This window comes from Protopterus annectens, chromosome 2.part1, assembly GCF_019279795.1.
Source record: "Protopterus annectens isolate FY-2018-M chromosome 2.part1, PAN1.0, whole genome shotgun sequence".
NCBI classification, from domain to species: Eukaryota; Metazoa; Chordata; order Ceratodontiformes; family Protopteridae; genus Protopterus; species Protopterus annectens.
In genome coordinates this window covers 1,464,339,846-1,464,361,838 of record NC_056729.1, presented here as the reverse complement: position 1 = coordinate 1,464,361,838, position 21,993 = coordinate 1,464,339,846, and the positions used below count along the sequence as shown (strand labels likewise).

The 21,993-nt window shown below is 38.5% G+C and overlaps 1 protein-coding gene across 1 annotated transcript in view; it reads left to right on the top strand.

The window, feature by feature from the left end:
* WDR19 (WD repeat domain 19) overlaps positions 1 to 21,993 on the top strand; it is a 3,663,919-nt gene that overhangs the window by 2,729,472 nt on the left and 912,454 nt on the right. The window contains exon 29 of the mRNA XM_044062937.1: positions 12,118 to 12,195. Coding sequence (XP_043918872.1) covers positions 12,118 to 12,195 — 78 coding nt within the window. The remainder of the gene's footprint in view (positions 1 to 12,117; positions 12,196 to 21,993) is intronic.

Below are 21,993 nucleotides of genomic sequence, written 5' to 3'. Positions count from 1 at the left end.
TGTCTGTATCCCTAATTGCAGTCATCCCTATCAGAAGAATCTCCTTTCTCCATTCCCCTGTTGACTTAATTCTTAGAATAATTTCTGCTACTTTATGAATATAATATTCTGCATGATTATGGTTATTCTTCTTAAAGGTCTGCATCCAAAATCCCAATCCGTCCGTGTTTCATGAGCTCCCACCCTGTTTTCATCATCATCACTTTCCACTTTGAATTATAGGTTTCTGCTTGTGCTTTGTATAGGAGCCTTAATTGTGTAGCTCTGAAATACCCCTTCATATTGGGTAACCCCAATCCACCCTGTTCTATTTGAAGAATCAACTTATCCCACTTGACTCTTTCGGTCTTCCCTTCCCAAATAAAATCCTTTGGCTCTTTATTAATTGCTACCCAAATAAAATCCTTTGGCTCTTTATTAATTGCTATTCACAACTTCTCCTCTGGTTGATAAAAATATGCCTGGCCTGTGTATAAGACTAAAGGCATTTAAACATTTAAACTGCTTCTATCTTACTGTCAATATCCATATCACAGAGCTTCCAATTTATCAGGTTTTGTATTATCTTTTGTTTAGTCTCTTCTCACATATCCTTAGCTGCCACACTGGAATAATTTTTAATCCATACTGCTAAATACTTCATTTTATGTCCCCATAGATATGAATATTGCTGAACCAATTCATGTGTGGGTGCATAATTCACAGCTATTGCCTTTGTTATGGCTTCATTAATTTTGTATCCCTAAAAGATTTGAAACAGTCTCAAATGTTCCACAACACTGTAATGTGCATTTCTGGTTTTGTCTGTTATAAAATATCATCTAGAAACAGACAGCCTTTCTTAACTACCATACCAGTTATATCTTAGAATTTCTGAGTCCCTTATTTTCTTTGCTAATGGTTCCATATATACTGAAAATAACAAGGGGAAAGAGGACATCTCTGCCTGGTTCCTCTGCAGAAGCAGAAGTTGTCAGAGATGAACCCATCCACTTTACTTTATGCCTCCAGTCCCTCATATATCCTCCTAATCAACCTTATAATTTTGAAGGGGAATGCAAATGCTTTTCTTGCCCTGCTCATAGAGTCCCAGCTTACTCTGTCAAATGTAGGAAAAATAAAGGAAGCTCCTGACCACAGCTAATAAAAACATGTAGAAATTTAATCCAAATGGTGAGCGCTTTCATAGCCCAAGGCTACTTCATCAGACAAGGACATATTACAAACCTGCAGTTTATATACCATCAACACAAGTAATCAATTAAAACCTCATTGAGCAGATTAAAACCAATTAGCACAATACCTCTAAAGGCATATAGCTAACCATTGCACATAAACTCAGTGATATCTAAAACATAAAGTTGCATCACACACCTCAAAATAAATATGTACACATATATATGCAAAACTGATGAAAGCAATATTGGACATATTGTATACCTATATAACAATTTTCTTATACCTCTATTCATTAATGTTGGCTTAATGCATACTTTTATCATAAATGCCCCTGCCCATATTCGCTTGCAACCTAATAATCCACTCTAATTCCTTAACATCCATTTTATTTTTAACTTCTCCCCCTCTAATGTCAAATGGAACAGTTTCTATGACCAAAAATCTGAATGAATGTTCATTCCCATGTCCTATAATGTGTTTAGCTAGGGCATTAGTTTCTATTCTCCTTGAGATGTCATAAATATGTTCTCTCATACCACCACGTAATCTACGTGTTGTCATACCAATGTAGAAACTGCCACATACTATACAGTAAGCTAAATACACTAAAATGACAGTATTACAATATGCTGTCAATCTAAAAGTATATGTTCTTCCTATGTCTGGATGTATAAACCTACCTGTACTGTCAAGGTAATCACAGAGTTTACATTTGCCACAAGGGAATATGCCATGTCCTACTTTTACATCAGAACTAACTGATTTGGTACTAGTTCGTGGTCCACACAATAGCCTTTTCAAAGACTTCTTGTTCTTATATGCATATCGTGACATTTCTCCTATTAATCCTCTAACGTGATCATCTGCACATAAGATGTTCCAATTTCTATCAAAAATGCGTTGCAACAACTGCATATTACTTGAATAGGTGAAGGGTACTCTCATGGTGTTGCATCTCTGTTCAGATATTTTAGGCGCACCTAGTTGCTTAGAAAAATATGGTTCGATCGCCATTTCTCTTCTATTTGATATATCTGCTGTTGCTTGCTGAATTTCACTTTCACTGTTTGCTCTCTCAATAAATCTATCTCTCATTTCACTAAGCTCAAGTTCAAACTTGGCATCATCAGTTAATTTGGAGGGTCTCACCCCCTGTCCCCTAACCACATTCTAAAAGACATGTTTGGGGTGCATACTTCGCCTTTGTAAATAAGAATTTCTAAAGCACTCCTTTCTATGTATCTCCATACCAAACTGGCTGTCAGGTTTCTGCATAACCTTGACATCTAAAAAGTCAATAGTGATATGTGAACTATTCATCGTAAATTCAGAAACTGAGTATTACTACCTATCCTAGTAAAAAAGGGGGTGAAGCTAGTTATATCACCATCCCATAGCATAAATAGTTTGTCCATGGACCTCCGATAAAAGCCAAGTCTGCCTTGCATCTCTACAATCACATTCTGTTTCTCCCAAGCTGCCATGACGATGTTGGCTTAGCTATTGGCACAGGGTGTGCCCACAGCTACGCCATCCATCTGTCTATACTTGATACTCCCAAAAACAAATACATTATTTTCCAGGATGAGTTCCATTAAAATAGCTAGAAAATCAGTGAACTGACCATCATATGTCCTATCCTCTAATAAGTATTGCTTAAATAGTTTTATCCCTTCTCTATTTGGAATCATAGTAAAAAGGGATTGGACATCCAAGGTGACCATCAACCACTTTCTGTTTGAATTTACACCTCCAGTAAACTCATGCAAATCTCCTAGAAACTGGTATCTTTAAGTATAAACTTATTCTTCACAAGAAAAGTTTTCAAATGTTGCTGTACAAACACAGAGTGATTCGGTACACCGTTCTCTCCCAGCCACAATAGGTGTCATGGGAGGTATCATAGCATTCTTATGAATTTTGGGCAGGCCTTGTATAATGGGTATCAAAGATTTTTCTACATTGAAATAATTAAACAATTTCAAGGTTATTAATCTATTCTGTAGGCATTCAAAAAGTGCATTACAAATGCATGTCTCACTCCTACTAATTCTGTCCATACCTGCTTGTTCATAAAACTTTGCATCATTCAACATTTCATTCATTGTTTGTACATAGAAGTCAAAATCCATAATAACCAAAGGCCCGTCTTTGTCAGCTGGTCTAATTAAAATAGAGTTGTCATGACATAGAACTTTCAAAGCTTCTTTCTCATTTTCATTTAAATTTGAAAAACATTTCATATTTAAATAAGCATTAGTATAAAGTTCATAAATCTCTCTAATGCAAGCTTTCTCAAAAGTTTCCACAGCTGAATTATTTATAGGAATATAACTACTAGGTTTTCTAAACTTGCTAGCAGTTTCAACATTGACATCCATTTTACCAAACTGTACTTTCAACATTAGGTTACAAGTGAAAGTTTTAAGCTCTATAATGTTTTCTGTTACAGTCCTTCTATTTGCTGGTATGAAAGACATACCTTTTTGCAAAATGTTAGTCTCATGTTCAGTTAGAGTCCGACTGGAAATATTCCAAACTAGCAATTGCCATTCTGTTGCCACATCTTTATAGTTAGAGATTTCTCTTCCTCCAGTAAAGCTTTCCGTTTACGACGGTCTGTGCTCTAAGACCGTTCGCGAAAAGAAGTAACGCAGATAGGTTATGGAGCAGTTAAATTGGTTTTGCTATATGCAGAAGTGTTCACAAAGCCATTGTTTTCATTTGGAGGAGCTACTTGTCCACTATTCTTCTTCCGCGCCTCTCCGAATCCATTAATTTTGCCATTTCTGATGATACTGGCTTCACTCAGCAACTGCTCAGAAGTGGGTGTACCCTGTAACTCAGTGACCATTCTGTTGTTATTAATGTCAACAGAGCTGGCAGAATTTAAAGTGGTAGCTGCATTTTCTTTAGCTTCACATGAAACTACGGCTCCACTGCTATCTGCTCTTAAAATATGTTGGATTCTCTGGTTACTGTCTCTCAGGTCACCATGATTATGCTCTCTCGGCCAAGCAAAAACCCGGCCAGTAGAGAAATCATGTGTATCCCTCTGTAATTTCTTCTTATAACTTAATAGCTGCTGCTCATACACTGTAACAGTCTCTAAAACATTGTGTAATTTCAAATCCAGCAAAGGGTGTGGATATTTATCATACAAAATCCCTTGCTGTTTATTCACATCGGATATAAGAGCTTCCTCTTCAGGTCTAAAATAGTCCGTCATTAGTCTCATATAACTGCAACTTGTTTCTAGATTAATTTGTTGCCATTGTAGTAGAAGATCATTATACACAGTACCGTACATAGGCATATTTAACACCTGTACCGCACAAGGAACAATATGCAGTTTAAGGCAGGCTTCAAAGTGGAACCTTTGAGCCTGCAATCTTTTCAGTTTGAGTAAATCATTCTCTAGTTTGTATAACTCCTTTTTCAAGGCAGTCACATCATACTTACTGTTCTTATTCAATTGTGAGCTATGCACCATGGGTTCAAAGTCCAACAATGGGTTGTTTCTATTTTCAATAAGCAGTTGCAATTTCTTCTTCCAGGCATCCTTCTCAGGTACAAACTCCAGTTCTAACTCAAACGAAACACTCCCCTCAGCCATGTCTCTACACCACTCACAAAGAATTAGTATACCAACAAATGAAAAGAAAGTGGTGTGAGTAAACGGTTCCTCCAAAAACAAGAATACAATGTAGAAAAAACAAAGGAGGCTCCAGACCACAGCTAATAAAAACATGTAGAAATTTAATCCAAATGATGAGCGCTTTCGTAGCCCAGGGCTACTTTATCAGACAAGGACATATTACAAACCTGCAGTTTATATACCATCAACACAAGTAATCAGTCAATTAAAACCTCATTGAGCAGATTAAAACCAATTAGCACAATACCCCTAAAGGCATATAGCTAACTATTGCACATAAACTCAATGATATCTAAAACATTTAAAACATAAAGTTGCATCACACACCTCAAAATAAATTTTCTACACATATATAGGCAAAACTGATGAAAGCAATATTGGACATATTGTATACCTATATAACTATTTTCTTATACTTCTATTCATTAATATTGGCTTAATGCATACTTTTATCATAAATGCCCCTGCCCATATTCGCTTGCAGCCTAATAATCCACTCTAATTCCTTAACGTCCGTTTTATTCAATTGATTAAATTTCTAAATTTCTACATGTTTTTATTAGCAGTGGCCTGGAGCCTCCTTTGTTTTTTTCTACATTGTATTCTTGGTTTTGGAAGAACCATTTACTCACACCACTTTCTTTTCATTTGTTGTTCCTCTGTCAAATGCTTTCTCTGCATCAATACCTGCCAACAACAGTGGCATTTTCTTACATTCTGTTTCCATCTGGATCATCAGTGTTCTGTTAATGTTGTTGAATGTTTGACTCCCCTCTGCAAACCCACATTGATCCATATCTATCAATTTTGGCAATCACTTTTGCCATTGTTTTAGCCATTATAGATATAAACAGTTTATAATCATGGTTTAGTATTGAAATGGGCCTGTGTGAAGCTTGATCTGATGGATCTTTACACTCTTTAGGTATTACAGCTACTACCGCTTTCTTCCAGGATGTTCGTATTTTTCCTCTTAAAATACTGTTAAACAAAACCTTCTGGATCTTTGTTAGTTTTTCCCCTCGTAGCTTCCAAATTTCTACAGGAATACCATCTATTCCTGTGGACGTTGCTGTAGATTAGTTATACATCACCATTTTTATCTCATTTTCTCCTATCCTGATGTTAGTACTTGAACCTCGTCTACCTCTAACCTTTACATATTTAATTCTTACATAAACATTTCCATTTTTACATTTTCTTGATTTCCATTTTTCTCTGCTTTGTACAGATATTCATAGAATTTCTGAAATATTTCTAATACTTCCACAGGATCTCTTGTTATCTTCCTTGTTATAGACTCCCTAAAGCTTGGCGACAGCTGTTTCTACTTTCTGTTGCCTGAGTTGTTATGCTAAAAATTGTGTACTCTAGTGTTATTACCAAAAAAATAGTTGCTTAACAACAATCTTTCTAAACTCATGCATTTTGTCAAGGTAATTCCCTATTTTCTGTTTAGCATTCTGTAGAATGTTCCTCCTCTTGTTCTGTGAGATTTCCCCTATTTTGCAATACTTTAACATTTGTAAGTCCCTCTAAATAATTATTGTTACTTCTTAACCATATCTCCCTTTCTTTTATTCCACCCTATTTTTAAACTCAGCTCTAACTTTATCTCACTTCCTCGCTATATTTTCAGAAGAAATTTCTATCTTCTCTAATAGCTCCTAAATAATTTCCAGAACCCATGCCTTAGATTCCACTCTTTTCAGCAGATAAGTGGGAAAACACCAGTGTCTTATTTTTATTTCATTACCATGTGTTTTTATTTTAGTTATTATTCACACATGATCTGAAATAGTTGTTGGATGCGGAGCAAGACCTTCAATTGAATGCATATGTTCCTGTGAAATATAAACTATGTCTAGGCTAGCCCAATTTTTATATCTTTGGGAATAGTATGTGAATTCACTCCGAACTCCTAGTATTGAATTTACATTTTCCATACCAAATATTTTCATAAATTCCTTCAAACATCTACCCTCCTTTGTTATATTTTCCCTCCTGTGCCCCCCAGACACATCTTCACTGCTGCAAATCAAATTCCAATCCTTACTTATAAGTAATATTTATTTTTTTGAGAGCTGCTTATTTCTCCCTGAATTTTCTTAAGCTACATTTATAGCTGTTTTAGGTGTAATATAAATACATGCCTGTGTAATCCTCCTACCTTGCCAGTAGCCCCTTATTACTACAAATCTGCCATTATTATCTTATTTTAATTCTTCTATCCCTATTGGAGCTCCTCTTGCAACTAATATAAGTACTGCTCTTTTCCTTTGTCTCAGATATTCCACTGAGTAGCCATCCTAAAGACCTTTCTTTATCAAATTCACATGTTTAGTTTTTTCCAAGTGTGTCTCTTGTAGCATAGCTATTTGTACTCTAGATGTTTTAATATAGTTCACTACTTTTTTTTGTTTTCATCTGTGAGACCATTAACATTTAAAGACATTACAGAAAGCATCATTGTACTGAAAAATTATTATTACCACCTGTTATGTATAACAGCTTTTTTGTTAAATGTTCCAGCTTTTGTGTTACATGCATACACTGTTTGGTCAGTTGATCTTTTATACAGTTGGTTCCTATCATATCTTTTTGAGCTTTTCTTTTATTGACAGCCCTCAAACAAAAAAACAAACACACCCCGATGCCTCCTAAAACTGATTAACTTAATAATAACACACAAAACAACGTACATCTTCAAATATTGAAGTGTTACTTTCCTATTATGAAAAAAGTGTTCCAAACTGACAGCCACACTCATAGACTCGAGTTAACCTAAAAGAAACATTATCCGTGCTAAGACTCATGGTGCGGCCTGTGCTTCAACTAAGTGCTGTCTGTTTTTTGTATTATCTTTATAGGTCTTCCAGTTGAGTAAACACTTGAATCCTTTAAGAGAACATTATTTCCTAGCCATTTCTCTTTATCAGATTGTCTCCTGGAGAAATGAGGACCAAATACAGATTTTTTTACCTGATACAAAAAAGCTTTGTAATACACTTGCTTTCTCTTAAAATTTGTTACTAGGTCAAGCTATGGGCCTTAATCCGGTCGTTCCCCTGTGCAAGAATGAGAAAAAGCACACTCTTTTTTCTTTTGTCATGCTTTTTTAACCAGACTTTAGGTCTTTTTTTTTTTTTTACATTGCAGTGTCTACATTTCTTAAAATGGAACGAGGTGAAAGAGAAGAAGGGAGAAAAAAATGTAAAAAAACAGGAGCACCTACTTACAATAGTATCCCCATTATACTTAAAAACAACTGAGAAAGCTTTAATTTATGGCCTGCAAAGAAAATTGTGCACTATAAAAATTGTACCATTAAGAAACAAATTGGTTTACTTAGTTTACTTTCTCCTTCCTCTTCCCCATACTAAGCATTTTCCAAACATAAATGACATAAAGTAGGGCATATGCTTTAGATCTCCCCAACAAGTTTAACAAAGTTCAAAAGAGTACAGTATTTCCAGTTTTTTTATTCTCTCATATTTCATAAATATAATTATTGCTTTGTAATCCCATATTTGTCAATTTCCAAGTTACTGGTTTTGTTCCTGTTCATCTCCATCTCCCATATCCTGTCTCTGCTTCATTTCCAATATACTCTTGATTCTTCTAGTCGACTCTTGTGCTTTTTACCTTCTGTCAAGCATTTTCCTTTGAAACAATGGAAAAGGTTTCACTGGCACAGTCCTGTGTGGTCTTTATTACCAGAAGAACAAGAAGCAGAATCTCCTTTTGTTTCACAGCTCACTTTTTGTTGGATAAACTTTTGTATTTCCTCCTTAGCATATACTTTATCAAAAAATGATTTTGTCCCTCCATTGAAGAATATTCCAAAGATAGCTGGATACAGCAGTTTGAATCTTATGCCTGCTTCTCGACATTTTGTGAATAGTGGAATAAATTTACTCATCTTCTGTGCGGTGTACAATGAATTATCATTCTCCGCAAATACTCTGCTGTCTCCCACTTTTAGTACTTTTTCTTTCTGACACAGTTTTGTCAGAATCAACTCCTTCTACTAGTATGATTGCATCTTTACTATTATAGTTCTAGGTTGCTTTCTCATAGCCAGGTTTGGAGCATACACATAATGTGTCCTTTCAGTTAGCAACTCCTACTGTGGAATACCAGTTCAGTTGCTTATTTGTGCTTTCATAAAATGAATCGTCTGTTCCTTCCAGCTTCTGTGTTACAGCAGAAAATCTCAGGGTTTCCCTACGTGCTCTGTCCTCTAATTCTGTTATTTTTTACCCATTTCTTCTTGAGCAATCTGGTATTCAGCCAACCTTTTCTTCATTTTGATCTCTGATTTTTTTTTCACCTCATCTGAATATCTGTTTAAAACTTCTTCCATTTTTTTCAGCCTTTCGTTTGAGTTGATGTACTCTGTCAGTGTTTTGTGTATTTATTCAGGTCTATGTGCAGCTGTGTTATACTTTGCTCTAAGTTACTGGAAGTCATGTCTGGAGTTGCACTGCTGTCTGCTGAACAGCTGCAGTACTTTTACCAGTCTGTATTTTTTCCTCAACTTTTATAGCTGATTTTCCTTCAGGTCCTCTGTATTTCTTTTTCTCTGGCATCCAGGCCGTGCACTTACTAGCCAGTTACTGAAGTTTACCAAGAAAAATTAATCCACTCTTTTTCTCTGGTAAGTTTCTTTTTTTCACACTGGGAGAGCTAGAATTTAAACTGTTACTCAGTGTGCAGCCATCTTGGAAGTCCCATGTTTACCACAATATTCCAATTATTCTATGTGGACTCAGGGTCCAGTGAAGTCAGAATTTCAGCCCCATGTCTCAGTAATAAAAACTGTCCAAATTCTCCAGCAAACATTTGCAGTGGTGGCCTCACCATGAGTTTTGTCCAGTGCTATTCACTCATTCCCACCTTCCCTCCAGTGACAGTCCCTACAAACACTTTTGCGCCATGGTTAGGAGGCATTTTTTAGGGCAGGTGGTCAAAAGGACTTCGTCATGAGAAGAAGACACATAGCATATCAGTTTCCTGAAACTGATGGCAGTCTTCCTCATGATACAGGCCTTACAGGGCCACCTTCTTCAGAATATGATTGCTATCCACTTACATAACATGTCTGTGCTTCGGTATATCATCAAGCAGGGTAGAACTCAAGAACTCATCTCCCTCCCATCAAGAGGCAATGCGACTGTGGGACTGGACCATGTTATCTTGTTGCCTTCCTATACCAATGTATATTCTGGGTTAGACCAGCTTGCTAGCAGACCAGCTCAATTAATACTTACTGATGCCCAGTAAGTGATCCTTGGGTCAGTCTGTGGTGAATGAGATATCATACCACTGGGGGAACCTTGGCAGAATTTGTCTTCTTGACCAACTCCACGTGCATCAGCAGCATTTTCCCTACCTCCCTAAAGGAACAGATACACCAGGATGCTGTAGTCCAGAAATGTCTTCTAGGTCTTCTCTATACTTTTCACCATTCACCCTCATCATAAACTTTCTACAGAAAGCAAAACAAAACAAGGCTAAGTTATTTCATAAAGCTCCCTTTTTGACTGATACAGATTTTGTTCCTTCTTCATTTTGCCTCACCTGTTAGAAAAGTCTCTTTTCCTCAGACTTTTCAAAGTTCTGCTTTCTTACTCATCCTGGAAGCTTCATCCATACTTTCATTCCCTGAAACTTAACCATGAGATTTCTCAAGTTCCCTTAATGAGACCTATCTTACACTGAAAGGGTGATGCAAATCCTTAAAACAGCAGAGAAATCAGCCACCAGAAAAACTTGAAGTAAATGAACAGAGGTTTCTGTTTGAGCAGTTGACAACAATATTGATACATATTTGGCTTCTGTTCCTGTGGTGTCAGAATTTTTAGTCAGTATATTTAACCAGCAGTCTAACTATTCCAACAATGGTTCCATGTGTCTGCTGTTTAAGACGTTTATAGGAGATGATGTATTCATCCCTGGCTTCATTAACGGTTTGCTAGTCTTTTCCCAGAGGTGTATTTTTTACTAAGACTCCTCCCTCTATCCCACTTTCGAGAGCCTTCTTCTTGTGATTTGAACTTTTTATTAGAGTAATTGGCATTGCTTCCATTTAAACCCACTACAAGGTGGATCTCAAGTTTTTATCTTGTAAAACTCCTTTGCTTAGTGGCAGTTATATCCAGTAGAAGAATTTTTGAATGTCAAGACCTCTTTTGTAAAAGTCTCCATATATTATTTTTCATAAAGTCAAAGATTCTTTATATGCAAATTCAGACTTTATGACCAAGATAGTTAGAGACTATCCTCAGTCAATACATTAACTACCCTGTATTTTTCCCTTAGTATTTCTAATCAAAGAGCTATGCTTCTGTCTGCACAGAACAAAAAGATATTTGGAAGGATGAACAACTCTGTTTCCTTCACCCCAAATAAACTGGGACAAATTTCCAATATACCTCCTTGCCAAACAAATCTGAAGTACAATTAGCCAGATCTATGGCTACCTCTTTGGCCTTTTCAGAAAATTTGCTGTGAGTGATAATCTGAGTGGCTACAGCACAGTTTCACTTCACACTTTTGCAAAACACTATAAGCTCAATGTGATCTTAAGATCCATGTCTACCTTCAGGGCTACCAAACTTCAAACCATTCTGTTTTGATGACACTTAAAAAAGTTTAAGGTGGGGACACTGTCCTGACTTTGAAGTGGATAGACTGGATCATATAAGTTATGAATCTTCATGAGCCATGTCTGTCCACTTCAATAAACCTACCTACCCTCCCCAATCCTTAGTATTTCCCTTTGTGGAGAGACCTGCAGGATTTGGGCTTTGGCCTTATTGGAAGTTAGCATGATGAAACTTTTCTCTCTTAGCAGAATCTCAAACTGTAGACTAGGAGAAGTGAGGTGCATTATGGGAGCAAGGTGTGGAGTTTTAGAGCCTAGGTAAAGCCCTAATTTTATAGTGAGTACATAACTTTTGTTTAGTTACAGTCTCAAGATCTTTGACAGTCACAGAGTCCTAGCAACACTGATGATAATCTGTAGAGTTTGTGAATTATAACTTCATAAGTTTTATTTCTGTTTTATAGGTTTTCTAATAGTTTTGTGACTCTTTTACATGTAATTTATTGTTCATTTAACACATCACTGATTATGTGTGCACATATTCCCTGAACATTATCTGACTCAAAATCCTATGTGCAATGCAGAAATGTCATACATTAAGGCAAATGTTAAAACTTGTAGAGATAATGGTAAAGAACTATAGCAATTACATTTTCTGTTTCTGTTATAGGTTGGCCAGGCTAAGGAAGAAACTTTAACCAATCAGCTTATAGATTACCTGATGGGTGAGAGTGATGGGATGCCCAAGGTATTCGTTATTCTTCACAGTCATTTTTTTCTGTATAGTCCTTTATTTTATGATTGTGAGTCATGTATTAAAATAATAACATGACATGTTATAGAAAATTGTAAGTTCAAGTTTGCAAAAGAGTGCACTGCATTCAACCACTATCTAATGTCTAATTCCTCCCAGTTTGTTTGTTACTTTATTGCTGATTCCATATACATCTTCCTCTCTCAAGGCTGAACAGAAGCTCTTACTTTGTGTTGTTCATGCAACTGGTAGAGATGAGATTTATGCTTGCAAAACTAAGATCTGTTTGGCAAACATTTAATCTTTCTCAGTCTTTATTCTTTTGCCTTCTCTTGCTAACTGTGGCTTCAAGTTAGTATAAGAGGAAGTCCTATAATTTTCCATTACTTTCTTGCCATTCCAGGACTAAACGATGCAAATGTAGATTGGCTTTTTCATCCAATTTGTCCAGCCTTTGGCATTTTTCTTGAGGACAAAAAAAGCTGACCTTGATCAGTTTCTACGGCTGTCTCTAAAACCAACAAATTTCTGTTATGCATCTGTGCTAAAGAAGAGAACACCATGAGTAGATGGCAATAATTTGCACCTGTTTTGTTTGAGACTTAAACACAGTACTCAGGATTGTATCCACCACTGTGGATTCAATGAGGCTGAGCATCTCTGTAGAAAGAAGGTCTCAAAAAACTTCCTACTAACTAAAAAATAACTGAGATGGGGATAAAAGCAAAAAGTTTCAGAAATGTGCAGTTTCCTCTGTGCCTTCTTCAAAATGTAACAATTTTTGTAACAAATAAATATGCAATATAATAAAAGGTAAAGAGAAGTCTAATAGGGGTCTGTGTTCCTCATTCTCCTACCACTTTTTCCCCACTGCAGGTACCAATGTCAGCTCCTTATTCCACCTGAGCTGGCATTTGTTAGAAAGCCCTCCCATATGCAAGAATCGTGCCATCCTGTATTAAGCTTAGTTTAGTCTTCGCGAGTTATAACTTGTTTGCCGAAGACATCTTTGGGATCTGACACAGAGGGAATGCCAAGGATTTCTAGCTTATTGCTGATGTTAATTTTTTGTCTGTGCCCAGCCCCTTCTGCACACCACTATGAATAATGTCTGACAGGACACAGTTGCTGGTGATGTAATTAACCTTTATTGGTCTTACAGATTTCCTCACTATTTCAGTTATAGATATCCATGGAGGTCCAAGAAAGCACAGTTCTGTCTTTCTTCTCTGTCCTAATGTTTCATAGTTTTAACTTTTGCCTTCCAGCCCCTTGAGAGTTTTGCCAGGTCTAATACTGGAAAATTTATTAAGGCAGTAAGTCATAACTCTGAATATTCTGTCCTGTGAAGCATAATGTCTTTAACCTGTTTCGCCAGCAGTCCCCTTCCCATGCAGAGTGTGCAAATTTTATGTGAATTCTTACAGTAAATTAGGCTGGTTTGAATCCACTTATTGTAAAGCTCTGGCTGGTGCTGTTCAGCTGTTTAGCCATTTGTGTTTATGAGTAGTTCATCTGTCATTCTGGTCTTAAATTCCAGTAGCTAATTACAAAGGTTCAAACAGAGATCACTGTTGTAGTTGCCTAAGCTATATGATTCGTTCAAGGCAGGTTTCCAAAGCTAAGGGCACCTTCCACATGCTCCAACTGTCAGGAGCTTGAGCAGAGCTGCATAAAAAAAACAGTTGGAGCTTGAAAAATTCAGAGCTTTTTTGTTGCAGAAGAGAGATCTACTTTGGCAGGTCCATGAAACTGTAGGTCAGCTAAATATATTTAGGAGTGGGGCAGGTAAGTCCCTGTTGGGGAAAGTATTCCACTGATTTTTATTTTATAAAGAAGACTTGTGTTGCTATGAGAAAATTATTATATTTAGGAAAATGAATGGTTTCAGACTGTCATTGTATTTCCAAGGAAGTTGTTATATAATTGTTTCTGTGACCATTCTGTGAGGAAGTTTTACTTTTCTACTTTATAAATTCTACTTAGACTCTAAATTTTTTTTTTGTGTGTTTATGGCAGAATGCTGTGCTTGTAGTGGACTGTCAGTGGTTTACTTACCTTAGAATCACTTGATCTGACATTGTCCTTTTCATTCGTTCCTCAACTGATGGGTCTTGGATCTGAATCGGATGCATTTACGAGACTCTCAGATCCAACTCTCAAGCTCCACCTTCTACCCACAATGCCCCAGTCAAACTGCTATACTCCAGATCTCATTTGCCACCATATCGCTACAGACACGGATCCTTCTCAAAAAGCTTTTTGCGTGTTATACTTTTTTTTTTCTGTAAGTCCAATTTCAAATGTTTTTCTGTTAAACTTTTTTCTATATTATCCACCTCCCTTAACTACTTTTTTGAGTTTTTCTTTGCATTAATTTCACTTTCTACTTTCTCTTCTACATTAAGGTAGCTGTTAGTACCATTGTTGGTACTTTTCCTCCTTTTTTCACCTTTTTTTTCTATCCTCTACAGGGTATTCTCTTTACCCTACCTTTGTTGGTAGTCCCATTACAAAAAAAAAAACACTTTTCTTTTTCCTTTTTCTTCAGACATATCTGAAAAAACAAGTCTTAAGAAATGCACTTTCTGTGGGCACAAGATCCCTAACTCTGAAGATGTTTCGTATTAAAAAAAGGCAGGAATTGAGTAATTTATATAATGTTGTTTAGGTTATATGATATATAGCAATATATGTAACGTATGTCTGTAAATGTGAACTTGTTAATACAGTTTGATTGCTTTTATATAAATGTAAATTTGCCTATGTCAAAAATGATAATTCAGTAAAAGTGTTAAAAATAATCCCCAACTGTGATGCCCACAGGGGGTGTTTCTACTGTCTAGGAGCTTCTCGCTTAAATATGGACTGCATCATTTGTGCAGTTTTTAATTTCAGAGCCTTTAGTAACCATTGGAACATGTTAGTACTAAAGGGCTTGCTGCCACCTTTTTATTCTTCTTTATCATCTTCTTCTCCAGGGGCTCAACCCCCTGCAAAGTCATCCAAAGCGTCTTCGGAGGCGAAAGAATCATGAATGCAGTCTCCAACCTGCTCTGCTAAGTCTACTTCATCTTTGGAGCCTCCTCCAAAAACTCAAAAGAAATAGGATCCGACCTCCTTGGATCCAAAACAAAAACAGTCAGATCCCACATTTTCTGATCTGACAACTTCTGTCAGTCTCCAAGGACCTAGTTCCCAGGGTTCTGTGTAGAGCCTGTTTCTCCTTGGTTCTGTTCTCCTTTCCTTCAGGAGAACCTAAGGAGAGGGTCTTGGCCCCATTCCATCATTTTCTCCATTAGGTCCTCCAGGGGTCTTTCAGAAGGCAAAGTGGATAGGATGACGAGGAAGTTCCTTAGAGCTCAGACTCAAATAAGATTATCCCAACTCCATCTCCCATCGGATCTGTGAGCTTCCCTTCTACTTTCCATGCTGTGTTATCTCCTTCTCTGATTCGACAAGTGATTTCAGAGCCCTCAGATCCAAGAGACCTGGGATTGTCAACATCAGATCAGAAGATGGCTAGATCTTCGGTTCCAACTTTTTCCCTGATTTGTTTGGCACCGATTCCTTTGGATCAGGATGAGTCTCAAAGAGTCAGCACTTTTTCCCGGGTGTTGAGTTCCACTCTGAGGTTGTTAGAGCCGTAGTCACAAAGAGGCATGCTAGCAAGTAAGGTAGATGCACAGGCCAGACAAACTGTAACAAGACAAAAAGGAAGCCAGCACCTTGGGAGCATGAAGATTTATTAAGAAAACCAGACGGGTTTCAGCTTATAGCTTTCATCATGGTATATTAAACATGAAAGAATGGTATATTAAACATGAAGGAAAGGAAATGGATTGTCAAATTAGGGGTTTTATTCTCATCTGGATTAAATGATAAACTGTAGGGTTTTCCTTTCTCTTCATGGGTCTTGATACTATTTATGAATCTATCAACAATTCTTTGGTTTGTCCCAAGAAGAAAGAAAAAAAGAAAAATAGTTAATATGAATAAGAATTTATTGTTGTTTGTATTGTCTTTTTATATTCATTATTTAGTATTAGACCAGATATTCCTTAGACAGGAAATGATGTAATTTGTCTTTAATGATACTGAGTATATATTGCAGTTGTAATACTGCTTCATGATTTGTACCACTGATGAAAACTATAAGCTGAAACCGGTCTGGTTTTCTTAATAAATCTTCATGTTCCCAAGGTGCTGGCTTCCTTTTTGTGTTGTTTGAGCCATCCCTGCTTCTTGGAGCTTAGGCACTGGACATCTTCTGTCCAACTTCCCCTTCGAGGCACAGGTCCAGGCAGGGTCATTGCATGGTGGCATTGGCAGCTTCTGCTCCAGTGTGACCAGCTATGGCATCTCCTGGTCCTTCGGTCTTCTCTCATTGAAGAGATTCGACTACTGTTTCCTCTTTGGATCCTACAGCCCTGCCTCCTTCGGGTCCAAGTTCTGATCCTCTCAGGTCTATTTCATAGGGGCAGCCATCCCAATCAAGTGTCCAGACAGTCCCCCTTGAAGACTTTCGCCCTCTTTGTGGATACTTCTCAAGATCATTCCATGGAGGATGTTCCCCGAAAAAAAGAGTGCAAGAGGAGACACATAGACTGCCATCAGGAGGCCCTCACCAAATCACGGATTTCATTGAAAGGGAGGGGTACCTCAGATCTCCACTGGATGACATCTCCTTTGGAGACATCCTAAAAACTTTCAAGCAGAAAGGTGGTTGGTCCTCTGATACCCCCTCCCAAGAAGAATCCATCTTTCAGGAAGCTTTTGGGTCTGGTCCATCTATATCTTGGGTGGCTGCCCCGGTAGATGAGTTTATAGATCTAGTCTCTCACCTGGAGTGGAAGGAAACATACTATAGAACCCAACCCCCACTGTTCCGATAAATTTCTTTCTGCCCCAGCCCGACCACCCAGGACAGGGCACATTGGAGCAAGAGAGTTCTGTTGATGTTATGGATGTAGTGGCAGCCACAAATAAGGAGCTGGCAGAGCAGAACTCCTCTGTCCATCTCCCTAACACCAAGTCCAGAGCATTGGATGGATTTGAAAGTATGTTTTTGCCTCAGCAACATTTGCCTTAGTGGTCTGTGAATTACTTGACACATTTCACGAGACTACAGTAGGATTTGACTAAAGAACTTTCCAAAGCCCTGTCTGAGTCCATGTCTATGGAGGACTACAAGAAGTCTTCACAACTGGCCACTGTCTTATCTATCTCTAATGCGTCTATGAGGCTAATTTCCCATGCTGCGGAGGGTATTTCAAAGATGGCAGGTTCAGGCATAGCCATTATGAGACTTGCCTGGATGCACTTGTGTGACTTTGAGGAGCCTTTCAAGTCTTCTTTCATCAATGCTGCCTTTAATGGAACAATTTTTTTGGCCCTACTGTAAAGAAAATGTTTTCCCAGAGTGAACAGGATTAAAAGACCCTGTCTGGCACAGGAATGCACTTATCTACCCCCAACAATCCTTTTCAGGAATAAAAGAGAAGGCAAGAAGATGTGGTTCTGTAAATCCTAGGGTCCTTTCCAGGATTCATGAGGGGATATCTCACCCAGAGGGAGAGGGGGAGTTCAAATGGAAGATGCCATCCTCATGGCAGAGGATACCTGCAGAATCAGGATTTCCAAGATTCCTATTCATATAAACCCTTTCAGCATTCCTGAAAGGTTGCCCGACTGCCCATCTCTGAAGGCAGTTGGGGGACACTTGTCTTTACAGCTAGATGCCGGCGTCAATAACAAAAGATTCTTGAGTACTAAAAATCATATCCAAAGGTTATTTCGTACAGTTTTCCCAGATTCCCCTATCCAAAAGAAAAAGGTTTCCAGATGTCCCATCCAGTCAGAAGGAAGCACCAGCTCAAGAAATACAAAAGCTGCTAGACATAAGAGTCACCCAGGAGGTCCCCCCAAACCAGAAAAGATTCAGAACTTACTCAAGATTCCTTTTAGTGCCAATGAAGACTGGAGGTCTGAGACCAGTTCTGGATTGAATCAATTTGTGAAAAATCAAAGTTCTGAATGGTCGCAGTTCTGTCCATTCTGCCATTTTTAGGGAAGGATAATTGGATGTACTCCATCGATCTTCAGGATGTGTACTATCACATCAAGATGAACAGACAATCCCAAAGATTCCTGTGCTTTTTTCTGAGGGCCAGTCACTATCAGTTCAGAGCCCTGCCCTTTGTTCTCACCACAGCCCCCAGGGTATTTACCAAGTGTATGGAAGTGGTAGCAGCTCACTTGAGACTGCTAGTATTCTGAGTGTTTCCATACCTAGATGACTGGCTCCTCACCACCTCAAACAAGCATCTTCTGGAGAAATCCAGGGACTACTTGCTCTGGTTATGCCCATTTGTAGACATCTCAGTCAACATCTGCAAGTTTCAGCTGCAGCCTGCTCAGAGCCTGGAGTTATTAGGTGCTGATTTGAACATAGTCAGTCAGATAACCTGTCTTCCACTACATCAAGTAAAGACCATTAATTGCCAGGTGGAGCAAATTATTGCACACCCTTCTCCCCCAGATAGACTGACTCTTCAGGCCCTAGGGCCAATGGGAGCTGCCATAACCTTAGTTCCTATGACCCATTTCTGTATGCTCTTTCTTGAATGGATCCTAGCTGTTCAGTAGTCAGTTCTTTACCATCCCTTATCCTTTCTGATCAAACTCGCTTGCGTATGCAAAGACCATCTACGTTGGTGGATTCAGTTGGCTAAAGTTTCCCAAGGCTGCCATCTTCTACTTCTGTCCCCAGTAGCAACAGTTAACACAGATGCCTACCAACTGGGGTGGGGGGTCCAAGCCACATGGTCCCCAGAAGAGATCAATTAATACATCAATGTCATGGAGATAAGAGCAATCCTCCTAGCATTACAGGACTTCCAGGACACCCTTCCACTTGGGAAGATCGCAATGCAAACCGACAACATGTTTGTGGTTTGATACATCAACAAATGGGGGGACCTGATGTTATTCCCCCTTTGTCGAGAGGCAATGAGAGTGTGGCAGTGGGCAATCTCCTCCAACCGCTTTCTTATGGCAACACATATACTGGAGAAATCTAGTGTGCTAGTGGACAAATTCAAAAGGTCCATTCTGATGCCTCACAAGTGGTCTCTCGCTCATTCAGTGGAAGAGGGGATTTTCTGTCAATGGGGTCACCTTTGCTGCAACCTTTTTGCATCTCCCACAGCAACAAGTATAGTAGGTTCTTTGCCGTAATCCCCTCTCTGGGGGAGTCACAGAGAGATGTCCTAGCCCACATTTGGCCCTCCAGTCTCCTTTATGCTTAGCCCCGATACCTCTGATTCCCAAATTCTTACAGAAGGCACTTTGCTTCAAGAGCATGGTTATCCTAATTGCCCCATTTTGTTCTTATCAAGTGTGGCTCCCCTTCCTTTGGTCTCACCTTTGCTGTCTACCATGGATGCCGGATCCCAGTCTAGATCTTCTGTCTCATCCCACAGGGATGCATCATTCGAACATTACAGGCCAAGTTGACTGCATGTTTTTTTCCAATTCCACTGATAGACAGCCCAGCCTTTCCTCCCCAGTCCAACAGATACTTCTGTCTTCCCACAAGGCCTCTACTAGGAAGATCTACAAAAATAAATGGAAAAGATTCTCTATTTGTGCTGTACAGAGAGAATTGGACCCATTCACTGCTCCTACCTTTGCTGTCCTAGAGTTCTTAACATCTATTTTTTTAAGGAAGAGCTAGTTTTTCTACTATTAAGGTGCAATCGGCAGCATTTCTCAAAGGTACTTTCTTGCTTGGATCCACATTGAAGGACCCCACTGTTCCCTGATATTTAACAGTCATGCTTCAAGGGTTAACTCAGAAACCCTTGGGCCATCAACTAAATCTGACTTGAAAATTTTATCTGGAAAATTGTCTTTCTAGTGGCCATTACATCTGCAAGATGAGTTTTTGAACTCCAGGCTCTCTGTTCCAAATCTCCTTATCTCATTTTTCACAAAGACAAGGTTACCTTGTGGACCAGTCCATCTTTTTGCCTAAAGAAGCCTCCAGAACAAATATTAATCAAGCCATTAATTTGTCTGTTTTCTTTCCCAACTTTGCTAACAAAGGAGAATACATGCTCCATCTTGTGGATGTACATAGACGAGTACGTTTTTATTTCCATAGAGTAAAACATTTCAGAAAGTCAGAGCAATTGTTTGTCTCTTTTTCCCCAAACAAATTAGGCTCACTTTTTTCTAAAATTACCATAGCCAAAAGGCATGCTGATTGCATTTCCTTTGTTTACACTTAGCAAGGCCTGTCCCTTCCCAGGCCTCCTAAAGCACACTCCACTAAGTCCATGGCTAAATTGTCCACCTTTTGGTCTAGAACTTCTATTGATGACATTTGTGCAGCAGCTACCTGGTCTAATGCTAATACTTTTAGTGCTTGTTACAAATTAGATTTGACTGGGCGAAGCAGGGCTGCCTTTAGTTCTGCAGTACTTCGGAATATCATATCCTTCCATGAGGACCACCCAAGATACACATAGTCGGGGACTCTGTCCCATCAGTTGAGGAACAAGTGAAAAGGACAACACCAGGTATTAAAATTATGTACTCACCATAACTGTGCATCTGTGTTGTCCATTTTCATTTTTCCTCAACTTTCCACCCTCCATCCCTTTCCTGTTAGCTCTTGGAGTGATCTGATGATTATTGTGGAACCTCTGTTCCAGGTTTGAGCCCCTGTTCTGCTACTACTAGTCTATTTTTGTCTTAACCTTGGGTTAATTCTTCCTATGGCTTATAAGACAGCAAACTCAATCTGATCACAAATTGACGTGGGTATTGTCAGTAGAAGGAGGAGCTTGAGAGTTGGATTCAAGAGTTTAGTAAATATGGCTTATTTGAATCTGAGGTTGGATCCGAGACCCATCAGTTGAGGAAGAATGAATGGTACCAACTTCCCCCCCACACCCATATTCCTGTATAGAACCAGTGTGGTATAATAACTATGAACCAACATGTCCTTCACATTACAGCTCCTCTTATAAGAAAAGCATAATTTATCAGGGAGCAACACAAATAAACTCTCATCTTTAAATAAAAAGTCTCAATAATATTTCTCAATATTAAAAAAAAATATCGGCAAAAATAGTATACTCTGTGACAAAATACATACTTTTATGTTCTTTATTTCCAGATCTACCTCTCACTTTACTATACCATTTATTATTTCTGGCCATATCATGTCTATCATCCTTGGCTAGCTGATTAATGGATGCTTTATAGGTGTGTACTAGGCTAATGGCTCTGGGGCCTTTACAATCCTAGCCCATTGGATTACCCTGGCATTGTGCCACCTGACCTTAGTTCCTAGTGCCTCTGTCGACTAGAGCCACTGGAGTGATCCCCGGAGTGAATTTTCTATTTCCCATCCACTCATTATTAATTAGCCCTTGCAAGCCTTGAACCCAGGACCCTGCACACAATAGCCACAGCAATTTACCACTAAGCCATCTGAGCTGTAATATGCGTCTTGAATACAAGAGCTGTCATAGCACTGTTGTTTAATTTGATCACACATCTTTTTGAACTCAGCCTCAAAAACCTTTTGTTCATTACAAAGTCTTTTTATACCGAGTAATTCTCCATAAGTTAAAGATCTCATCAAATGGGGGAGCAGTGGCAGCTCCCACCATGCAAAAAGTGGATGTTCTTCATCTCACATTGCTGCAGTCCTAACACTTGGGTAGTCCGCTGTCCTTGGTCGGCCCGAATATCAAAGTATAAGGCTGACGTCGGTCA